The sequence below is a fragment of the Mauremys reevesii genome, linkage group 4 (genome assembly GCF_016161935.1).
Source record: "Mauremys reevesii isolate NIE-2019 linkage group 4, ASM1616193v1, whole genome shotgun sequence".
NCBI classification, from domain to species: Eukaryota; Metazoa; Chordata; order Testudines; family Geoemydidae; genus Mauremys; species Mauremys reevesii.
The window spans coordinates 127443057-127455252 of NC_052626.1; the positions used below are offsets into that span (position 1 = coordinate 127443057).

The window sequence follows — 12196 nt, forward strand, 5'->3', positions numbered from 1 at the left end:
CTGGCAGAAGAGACATCATCTGAAGCATCTGAAGCATAAGCAACCTTTGTTAGAGACTCTGAATCAGTATTCTCCTGTTTATATTCTGAATTCAGGGTGCCAGTGCTTCCAGGGTCAAATGTCAACAGCAGTGATATTTTTGCTGATAGAGCTATTCTGGTTTATTTTTCTGCAGCAAAAAGCCAGGTGTCCAGGCCAGACGACCTGATAAATTGGTTGTCAGCAATTAGGTAGTCAAAATGGGGAGACAGTAGTTTTTGTCTATTTCTCTCTTCTAGACCCCAGACAAGGAGGAGGGTGGGAGAGACAGAGAGAAGCAGAACTGGGGATCAAGTAGCCCAACTGAAAAGAGGGGAGGGGAAAAGGAGATGATGACTGATGTTGAATGAGAGCATATTTAGCAAATTTAGAGGGATGAGTGAGATCACAGTTAGTAGGGAAGGAAAGGAAGTAGATAATGCAAAACAAGAAGAGGAAGGATGGAATAGTAAGACACACTGAAGGAGGAAGAGAAAACATACAACAGAAGATGACACAAGTGTAATGAAAGGAAAAAGGCAATTGGTTTTTTTTTTTTTTTTTAAAGACCTAGGAAAGTGCTTTCCAAGACAACATCTTAAATAGTAAGTTAACATATTAAACATTTATAGAAAACTGAATGACAATATGATCCAGTAAATAGATGTAAATGTTAGTGCTTATGCAGACACACTACAATCGAGTGTGTGGTGTGGGGGGAGTATTGGTGAAAGGTGGTTAATCTCTGTCAAAATCCATCCCTATATTTAGATGTTAGTCAATCACCTCTGCCAGGGATGATGTTTATCCCTAGTAATTTAATAGCTATACTAAAGTTTTTTTTTTTCTTTGAAACATACCAATTTGTTCTAAATAGTAGTTTTTTTGTTCTAATTCCCTGGGGAAGATATTCCTAGATCAGTGGTCTCCAACCTTTTTACGCCCAAGATCACTTTTTGAATCTAATGGCAACCCAGGATCTACCCTGCCCCTTCCCCGATGCCCCACCGCACTCACTCCATCCCCCCACCCTCACTCACTGTCATCGGGTTAGGGCAGGGGGTTGGCATTCAGGAAGGGGTGCGGGCTCCGGGCTGGGACGAGGGGTTCGCAGTGTGGAAGGGAGCTCTGGGCTGAGCCTGGGGCAGGGATGTAGGAGGGGATGAGGGCCCTGGGAGGGAGTTTGCGTGCAGGAGGAGGTATGGGGTGCTGGCTCTGGGAGGGGGCTCTGGGCTGGGACATAGTGTTGGGGTGCAGGAGGGGGTTCGGGATGCAGGCTCCGGGAGGGGGCTCAAGGATGAGGGTTGAGGTGTGGCCTCCTGACGGGCAGAACTTACCTCTGGAGGCTCCTAGTCAGTGGCTGGTGCAGCGAGGTTGAGGGCCTAACCCGGCCCCAAGCCACTCCTCGAAGGGGCCAACGGCTCTGCATACTGCCTCTCTCTGCAAGCACTGCCCCCGCAGCTCTCCTGGCCAATGTGAGCGGTGGGTATGGTGCTTGCAGGCAGGAGCGGTGCGCGGAGGGAGACCACCACTCCCCCCTGCACTGGCCGCTTCCAGGAGCGGTGTGGGGCCAGGGTAGGCAGGGAGTCTGCCTTAGCAGTAGCCACACTGCACCGCCGAAGACCGCAATCGACTGGGAGTTCCTCTAGGATCCAACAGTCAATCGCAATCAACCGGTTGGTGACCACTGTCCTAGATGTTCCTGCAAAGGATTTATTCTCCCCCTAACAAATTACCCTCTCTTTTAGTCAAGTATCAGAGGGGTAGCTGTGTTAGTCTGGATCTGTAAAAAGCGACAAAGAGTCCTGTGGCACCTTATAGACTAATAGACGTATTGGAGCATGAGCTTTTGTGGGTGAATACCCACTTCATCAGATGCATGTCGCCTCTCTTGTAGGTTTGTCAAAAGATCTCACCCAGGCCACTTTGGTGCTATCAAAAGAATTCTAAAACAACAGAGCCTGAGCCCTCACATCTGCACCAGCACATACTGAAAGGGGGAGTGGAACCCATCTGATTAAAATTAGTAAGCATCTGACAAGGGAGCTGGATATCTGGAACAAATTGGCAAGTGATCCCTGGCCTAAAGAAGCAGGAGAATCACTGCTTTAATAGCACCCCATTTAAACATACATGGAAGGTCACCTTACTGAGAAATAAGGGATATTTTATACTTATAAGGAATCTGCAATAAGCACAAGCAGGATGCAATAGGAATATGGGGCATATTGTGCCACTGACCAAACCCAGAACCCAATAATTTTGCCAGACTGACAAGGTGAGGGACTCCCAGAAATTGAACACAAGATAGTTCTAGTAATGGCAAATATCAGAGGGGTAGCCGTGTTAGTCTGGATCTGTAAAAGCAGCAAAGAGTCCTGCGGTACCTTATAGACTAACAGATGTATTGCAGCATGAGCTTTCATGGGTGAATACCCACTTCGTTGGATGCAGGTACCAGTGAAGAGAAAGAGTTCTGCCTTCTTTTGCACAGTAATGATTTCTCATGTGGGACACACCTAGCCAAGAAGTCATCACTGAAAATTTTATTTCCTTGGGAAATGAGTGAAAGTGAAGAACTCTAATTTACATTCCAAAAGAGAAAATAAAATTTGTAAAGGATACGGTCTGTACCAGGAAACAATGTTCTTCCAGTCAACAGCTCAGCCATAATGCACCCCACTGACCAAATATCAACTGAACAAAACAAAAACAAAAAGATAAATGTAGTATAGGAAAAATAAAATCTCAACAGAATTACCTTTATCAATAAGTAGAAATAACTCCATGCTTTGGTGTTAAATACAACTTATACCATGTCCCAAGCCAGCCAACAATGTTCCGTAACCCTCAGCTGACACTTGACGAAGCAAACCTAATACCTAATTAGATGAAAGTTTCCCCAGCTGGCATAATGCCCATCAGATATCAAAGTCCACAGAGGAAGAGGGAAAAGCCTGTTCAAGGCAGGCAGATGTCTGTGGGATGGATTTGCACAGCTGCAAGAGGGCCTGGTCTTACCCTTGTCATACCCAAATGGAAACAGATGGAAAAGGAAGGCCACAAAACCTTCCAGGGGGATGTATACACAAGTAAAGAGGAGAGGGTGACAGGAGAACAGAAAAAGAAAAAAAAAAAGAGGTATGCAATCAAAGGAGCACATTTATACTATCTATCCCTATAGGAAGTCATGACCTGGCAAAATGAGAGGAATATCTATGAGGACGGATATTTTGCTCATTATAATCTCAAGAATTGTAAGTGAATTATTTAAATGAAATCCTGTGAATGCTAATGTAATGATACTCATGCTGTGGTCCATGGACAGCTGGCTGGCCACACGATGCTGCCTCCTCCCATTCAGCTTTACTCAAGTACAATTGCTATAGTTGCCCCAATTGCACATTTACAAAGAGAGAGGGGGGGTGTCCATAAAACAATCCCTATCAAGATGAGAGCTACACTATCAAAATGTGGGAGAACTCCTCTGCTAATGTACCTGTCTGGTTGTAATGCATCCAGTTCAGCATGATCTCAGGAGCCCTGTACCACCTGGTAGCCACATACCCAGTCATCTCATCATCCGTGTGCCGGGCCAAACCAAAATCCAGAATCTGCAGAACAAAAAAAAGAAAGCTGCACACTGTTGCAATGGAAAAATGAAACCCAAACTCTTTAGAATAAATAATCAGGCAGTTTTGAGACTGGGTGGAGAAAGAGCTGGATGGAACAATGCAAAGAGTAGATTATGGAACACAAATTAAGGCACTAGACAAAAATAGAATAGGCCTCGAGTATCAGCACTGAGGCAGGGTTGTGTGTGCATAACTTGCCTCTAACTGTACTGTGCTCAATTCCAAGCCAGAGTTGTTAGCTTTTACTCTCACGAGCACTAAATTCACACAACACGTAAAAAGTTAAATTGGAGTTTAGCACAAACCTACTTTCAGCCCCTTGAAAACATACAACAGGTGAGGACTAAAGTATTCCAGGCATTTTAAGTTGAACTATTAAGAAACTGATTTGCTTAAGTAAGTTCTGCATCTTCAATGTCCATCATAACTACTCAAATCACAAGTCAAACTAAGTGCCTACTATTGCCAGATTACCTTCAGCTCACAGTCTTCATTTACAGCTAGGTTACTAGGTTTTAAGTCCTAAAAAAGAAGGAAACAATATTAGCATCAGTCTTGCATAACAACGTATTAGCTGCAGCTATGGCAGAGTCTACGCATTGTCTGCATTTGGCATTAACAACCATTTAAATAAGAATGCAACTTTTTATAGTGGGGGGAAGGGGAGTCTCATTCTAGAGCCAATTTTTACTGAGTTTTCTCCTGTTCTCATAGGCCTTCTGTATAAGGAGCAGTTAGTATAACTTTGTTTAAAATGTACCGAAATCAATGTATTTAAAAGGTGTGACACTGAATCTATTCATCACAGCACCTGTAAAACTGGGATGAAAGCTGCTGGGGAATATGACAGAAAGTGGTCTAGTAGAGGGAAAATGATGTTAAGATTCCTGGGTTCTGTTCCCAGCTCTACTTTAACTTGCTGTGTCTTTGGGTAGATTGTATTACTCCTCTCCTAGTACCAATACTCACTCTGTGAATTATGTCAGCCGAATGGATGTACTGTAACACAAGATGACAGATATTTTACAGATCAGTATGAGTAAACATCCTCCCATGTCCTTACTACTAGAGCATATAACCTCCCCCTGCCCCAATTCATTTGCAGTAGGAATAAAGTGGGACTTCAGTGGTGCAAAGGCCTTCCATGGGTCATATGCACAAAGGTGTTTCATACTTAGTCTGTCTCCTTCCAGACACTGAAGAATTCACTGTTATCAACAATGAAACTAGAATAATTATATAAATTGCAGGGATAAAAGATCCACTATGCACAGAACAGCTCTTATTCATAACCTTCCAGAGTCAGCCCATTGCTATGCACAATGTGAGAATGTATTCACACTGAGTTTCTGGTGGAGCACTATAACAATACTGAATCATTAAGTGGACAGGAGAAAGGCCAACAGAAGGTTACCCTACATGCACTAAGAGAGTGAATAAACTCCAAAATCCATTCGTGTTAATCTCTAAGTAGGATTGTACCCTTCAGGAATTTCCATCTCCCCAGTATTTTGATAGGACTGGTGCAAGTACCTTCAGACCCCGAAGAATTTGGTATATAAGAAACTGTACATGGTCATCTGTGAGCTTCTGACATTTCACAATATTGTTCAGATCAGCCCCCATGAGGTGGGTCACCAGGTACCTAGAAACAAAAGGAAAGGTAGGACAGGGAGAGCCACCAGGAAATACCCTTTTCTCCCATGAAAGACAATTACTAAGCAAACTAGCACTCCCACAGGGCTTAAATGAAGCTTTGCTTCATACGGAACAGGATATTAGAATAACTAACCACTATGGAGACATCCTTTCTGTTCCTCATACACTCCTGAACAAAGTGTTTTCTTGTTCAATACAGATGACTAAAAGGCAGCTCCATTTAAGACTCCTCTTTTCTTTCCATAACCTTTTGTCAACTAAGAAATATCTGAAGTAGCAGAGCAATTTTCTTCATTTGCATGGCATTAGGAACATACTGGGACATTTGGAAGTCCAGGTGAGTGGCCATACCAATGCTTCACAAGAAAGCAGAATACCCATGCTGAACAATGTTCTACAGGATGGAATAGTGGGTGGGGCAAGAAACTCCTTCCTGACCCCAGTGGCAATGTCGGCTTATGTCCTGAAGCATGAAATTGAATGCCAGTTTTCTTTGGGATACGAAGTGTCCACTGCTTTCCAAACTACCCATCCATACAAACAAGCAAAAATATTGGTTTGTAAAGTCCTGGACTACATTACTTCAATCCCATATGTTCAGCGAGCAAAATAAGCTACACTGAGTCTATACTAGGAGGATCTGATGATATAGCTATTCTGGCAAACCTTTACTAATGCAGATGTGGTTCTACCAAATGTAAAATGATTGGACAAGGATTTCCTCAGTTATGACAATCAAGGTGTTCAAGGTCTAGAGAGTCTGCCTTTTTTTTCTACCTTCTAACAACAACTACAAAGAGAAATTAAAAAGCCAAGAAATTGTATTTTAAACTCCAATGATAATTTTATGTATAAGGATTTTACTCTAATTATTGCTAGTTACTTTCAACAATAAATGCATCTTATTCCAAAGATACAATAGGTAGCTGGCCAGCCATCCAAATATAAATCCACAAAAAAAAACCCAATACTTTCTATTTTTGTTCTTGTTAGTAGGAAATTTACATTCGATTTTTATTTTGGCATTGATCCAGATTAAAGAATGATAAATTCTAGCGAAACTAGAAGCTGTGCCCCCGCACATGCTCACTATACTTTCATACTGAGTTGGTCCATTAGTGCAAACAGGCAGAATTGTGTTGGAAAGAGTACCATTTCTAGACCTTCTAAATGTACCCAAAGACATGATTCAGTACATCCAAGAGAAAGAGCAGATTGTGAAAGACCATTTGCAATGTAATAGTTTTACATTAGGAAGCCCAAAACTACCTAACTTCAGAAGTATAGGTATTTTTCATAAAACTGTGTTAAAAAAAAATTGACCTAACGTGCTGAAATTTTTTGGAAGCAATCTTCTCTGCTAGTTCCGACAGTACTTCAAATAAGATACTCTGGACTCTGCTGATTCTGTAGTGCTTCTCCTAATAGACATTGCTGCCACAAACCCATAAAGAACATAATGTTTTGCTATGAAGCAGTATATGAGCAGAAGAGTCCCTGTATATTCTCCCCTATTCCCTCTGGTAGTAAAGGGCCTTTACCAAGCTCAGAAGCAAGGGTTTTGTCATCTAAATCGTTTAATTCTGAATGGTGCAGATTTTGTTTGCAGTGCTAAGGATGGCAGGGGCCAATTACATTAAACTCTCACTGTATAGTAGTACATGAAACTTAGGGAGATCTCTCCCCTGTCAGAAGTCTATGGGTATGTCTACAATGCAAAAATAAAACCACCCGACAACCTGCAGCAGAGTGACTCGGAGCCCAGGTCAATGTACTTGGGGTCAAATTATGGGACCAAAAATAGCAGTGCAGACATTCCTTTTTGGGCTGAAGCCCAGGCTCTGAAACCCCAGGGGGATGAGTCTCAGACAATTAGCGGCGATGCATAAAAACCTCAAAAACACCAGAAGTAACATTTTTAAGAGACCTTAAATTCCACCTTTAGAAGTGTCTTTGGCATTTCAGTTACTTAGTTCCTAGTTACTTTTGTAAATTTTACCCAAGAACTTTAAATTGGCTTGCTCAGAAAAAGAATCTCTGTGGGAGAGAATCTAAAAATTGGAGCTCAATCTTCTATAGCTCAGTTTTGTACTTGTTTATGCAAGCCAGGGTCTTCACATTGGAAACCCTTCCCTGATGAAGGCAAACCTGCATCTAAAATCACGGGCATCAAACCATGGGCAGTTTTCCTTGTTGCCATAGTCACTTTTATACAATGCATCCTGCCAAATCAGAAACGCTAGTGTTGTATGAGGAATACTGCCACCCATTCAGTCTGGTTTGCACTGATGGGCAGCTGCGACCTTTCTTCTGCGAGGCCTAAGTTCAAAGCACTCCACTGGTCTTAACTCGGAAATCCTTGATTGTCTAGCTGAAGAAGTATCCCTTAGCTATCTTGGACTCTCTGGGGTGGTAATGTGTAGCTTTTAATTCAATTCCTATGGAGATCTGCAGTGTATCTGAAAAGTCTTCAGGCTCATTAAGCAGCATCCACATAACAGGGAATTCTTGTGTTACCAGAAACATCCCCTTGATTCCATATGGCAAGAAAAGAATGTTGTGTCAATGCATCAGGGCCTGGGACACTGGCATTAGCACAGCACCCTGAATCACAAGGTACACCTAGCTCTTACATTGCTTTCATCCATTTCAGTCACATTGCTCTATAAAAAGATGGTTAAACCACCACCATCTTCTACATACGGAAAAAGTCCATACGCGTGAATCGCAGCAATGGCAATATGACAGAAAAAAGGACGTGAAGGAGATAACAAACAGGTACCCATGTACCCCTGGTGTGGGGATATGACCCATCAACACCAAAATGTTTAGACTCTGAGGGATGCGCTGCTGTAGCACTTTAGTGAAGACGCTCCTATGCCGATGGGAGAGCCACTGCTGTTGGCGTAGTTAATCCACCTCCCCGAGAGGTGATAGCTATGGCAGGGGGAGAAGCTTTCCTGTTGACATAGCGCTGTCTACATAGGGAGCTAGGCTGATATAACTACGTCGCTCAGGGGTGTGGATTTTTCACACCCCAAGCGACATAGTTATACTGATACAGATTTGTACTGTAGACCTGGCCTGAATCCCCAGAGGCTTTAAACAGTCTTGACCAAGAGCAGCTGCAGAATGTTCAGCATCACCTCAGTATGTGTTTCAAGCTGTATCTAAAGCATCATTCTCAAAGCATGGAGATGAGCATCGCATGAGGTGACCTCAATATCCTAAAGCATGACACAGCTGAACACTTCAAAGGGGTCAAAGTGCAACCTTAGGACTTCATGCCTAACTTGTGTTGAAACCATGTGCCCAATAAACACCCAGCTGGCTCGCTCAACTACGGCATTATAAGATACTTTTTACCTCTCAGCTTTCTAGCTGACTTAGCCTCAGGTGCCCAGGAAAGTGTTAAATGTTCACCCCAAGTCTTGACTATTTGCAGACAAACCTGAATTCCGATAGGACAGCTCTGGTTCTTCCCTAAACATTGAAAATGGCAACCATATTGTTGGCCATTGAATCAGTATATTGACCACTGTGCAAGCCAAAGAGCTGCTTCATTTTTGATTGGGGGGGGGGGAAGGGCGGAGAGGGGCAAAGAAAAACAAAATGGAGGCAGGCAACCTAAAGTGGTAAGACCAGATGACTGAGAAAGAGGCACAACGATCAAATTCTATTTTATTTAAAGAAAGCTGAAGGCACTAGGCTTAGTTTTACTGAGCCAAAAGAGAGATCTAAACAAGTAGTAACTGAAAGACAAAATAGCTATTGTGGCTCCATTTAGCTAGTGCATAGTAATGCAAGGGACTCATGGCTGGAAACAAGAGATCCTGGCCTGTTTAGCAGGAGCAGGAATGAGCCAACCAAGTATTGTCTGGTAATGGATTTTACCTAGGAGAATCCTGCAAGACATGTTAATGGAGCACAGACTCAACAGTAGAGATCTGCTTTAAGATATGCCTTTGAAAAAAATACAAATACCTCATTTGTCAAATGCTACTATCTGCAAGCCAGCAAAGAGGTCACAGCCCCCAGAGACCACCTTCCTTCATATGCCAGGGGACTAGCTGAAAGCAGACTTGTGAGAGGACTCCACATTAGGCATACAACAGTTAACAGAGTAATGTCCTAGATTTGCATTAACAGAACATGTGCTCTCTTGTCCTTTGTGCTGCAGAATCACACTTGTGTGGGATCCAAGAACAACTTACGGGTCTAGATATCCATTTATCCACTTTCCCTCTGTCTCACCCTCCATCTGTCAGGATCAAAGACTGTATTTATACAGCTCATGACAATGCCTTGTCAACTGCTTGCAGCAGCTCACAGCTGTATCCTGCTACAAGCCATTCCCAGGCACATCACGATTCCAGAAATATAAACCTGTTCCATAAGGGGCTGGAATTTGGTGATAAACTATAGCAGTTTTGGAGTCACTAAAGTAACCAAAAAAGACTGCTTTCATACTCTCTTTCCAAGTCAATTTCAAGCTATAGGCACAGACTCACTGTCTCTCAAAGTTAATTGGTTTCATCTTTAGTCCAACATGAGACACAAATATTTACTGGATCATATCTTTTAAAAATTTATGAATGGCTTGGCACAGGTGGCCTTATTCCAGATAAGGTAAATGCTAATTTCCCAACCCAGTCAATCTCTTCCGAAGCACTCATACCCACCAAGGCAAGTACCGACTGCATTGCCTGAGTAGCACAAAGGGAGATGACCAGGACACACCACTATATATACTATGGCTTCAAAGAACTCATGAATGCACTGCCCCTTTCCTGCTTTTTTGTCATTTAAAAAGGGTGACTATTTTACATCATTAGACAAGACTAATGGAGCTAAAATGGAGATTTTCAAAAGGCGCTAAAGGAAACTGGGTGCCTTTGAAAATTTCAGCCTAAATATGTATAGGTTGGCTCAGCAAAGAGTAAACAGTGATGGAAGGAACACAAAGGATATCTACTAGTACTTGAAGGGTGTAAATATAAAACAGGGAAGGAGTTGTTTATGGCACAACAAGGAGATATCATTAGAAGTAAGAGTTTCTGGACAAGGAGAATGATTAGGCCTTGAAATAATCTCACATGCGATGTTGTAGAAGTTCAGAGGTTTAAAACTAGACTAGACAAGGTACTAGCAAAAGCACTATAGGGAACAATCCTACACTGGCAGGAGGAAGGATGAGATGATTAATAAGAAATTAGCGATAGAAAAGACCTGTAATTCTAAAACAAAATTTAACTATAATCCTCTTAATCCTTCCAAATTTCAACCATGTACCAAGGGTAGCTAGCACTACTACAGTAGCTTTCCCCTCCTTCCCTCCCATGAACTACTATAGCAGTGCTAGCTTACGGGAGGGAAGGAGGGGAAAGCAGGAGAGAGACAGAAGAGAAGCAGGGGGAGATGCAACAGTCTTCAAATATGTTAAGGGTTGTTATAATCAATTGTTCTCTATGTCCACTGAAGGTACGACAAGTAGTAATGGGCTTAATTTGAAGCAAGGGAGATTTAGGTTAGATATTAGGAAAAACTTGCTGTGGAATCCCTATCATTGGAGGTTTTTAAAAACAGGTTGGACAAACACCTGTCAGTGATGGTATAGCCACAGTTGAGGGGCTGGATTAGACTTCTCAAGGTTCATTCCAGCCCTACATTTCTATAATCATATATGCTTGGGCTGCAGTTTTCAAAGATGTTACCTACACATCATTGAATTCTTCCAGTGACTTAGCAGGTGTGAACACATCCAACAGACCAATCACCTATAAAGAAAAAAAGGCAAAAAATGAGAAAACGGAAATATATTTTGTAATATAATCTGATCTACTTCATAAGTGGTTAGTTCCTGTACTGGAGTAGAAAAGATTCCCTCCATCTCACTTTTTTCTTCCAAACACATCAAGAGGCCAGGGGAGGACGGAAGAAATTACTTTTCTTGATCCTGAATACAGCTTATGTTCTTGTGGGGAAAAAAATTCCAGTTTTAATACATATGGTTGCCATTTTTACCCCAATCATCCAAAGAATCAAATAGGGAAAGGTGAAAAATCAAGTAAGGCAACTTGATATTATCACTTGACACAAATGCTATATTCAGTGTTGTTGTAGCCACGTTGGTCCCGGGATACTAGGAGACAAGGTGGGTGAGGTAATATCTTTTATTGGATCAACTTCTGTTGGCGAGAGAGACAAGCTTTCAAGCTTACACAGAGCTCTTCTTCAGGTCTAGGAAAGGTACTCAGAGTGTCACTGCTAAATACAAGGTGGAACAGATTGTTTAGCATAAGTAGCCTACGCATACTGCAAGGGACCATTCAAGGTGAAGTTGGCAATTAGCCCCCTCCCCTAGTCACAGGGAGGAAAGGAGAAAGGGAAAGCAGCTGGTGGGAGGGAGGGTTGTTAGTGGGTTACAGATTTTTGTAATAAGCCGTAAATCCAATGTCTCTATATAGTCCATGATTTTTAGTGTCTAGCAAAGTTATGAATTTAAGCTCCCAGATTAATCTTTTGAAAGTGTTATGCAAGTTTAAAAATGCTGCATGAAATACTGGGTAATCTATTAGGAAGGAGGAAAAGAAAGCAGTGGATAATTGAAAGTCTAATTACAAAACAAACTGCTTTTAAAGACAGCACAGTAGAGAAAGCATACAATTGAGGTTTTAAAATCAGAATTAATTGGATTGAGAAGTAGTAATTCTTTCCTACTAAACTAAGTTATTGGTGGAAATAATTCTAATAATATATTGATCCAAAACACCTTTAAGATGCCAGAAACCGAGAAGGTTTTGTTGAAAAACTATACATCAAATATTGCAAGAGTCTATACCTGTCTGTGTTTTCATTATCCTTTGTTAACTATTTGTTAATGT

At 41.9% G+C, this 12196-nt stretch overlaps 1 protein-coding gene across 3 annotated transcripts in view; it reads right to left on the minus strand.

The window, feature by feature from the left end:
- Positions 1–12196, minus strand: part of MAPK14 (mitogen-activated protein kinase 14) — a 59081-nt gene that overhangs the window by 15323 nt on the left and 31562 nt on the right. For all 3 annotated transcript variants that reach the window (XM_039534692.1, XM_039534691.1, XM_039534693.1), the window contains exons 3-8: positions 11031–11089; positions 5187–5298; positions 4623–4652; positions 4128–4175; positions 3518–3632; positions 2644–2715 (exon numbers count right to left, since the gene is read on the minus strand). In XM_039534692.1, the coding sequence (XP_039390626.1) occupies positions 2644–2715; positions 3518–3632; positions 4128–4175; positions 4623–4652; positions 5187–5298; positions 11031–11089 (436 nt within the window). The remainder of the gene's footprint in view (positions 1–2643; positions 2716–3517; positions 3633–4127; positions 4176–4622; positions 4653–5186; positions 5299–11030; positions 11090–12196) is intronic.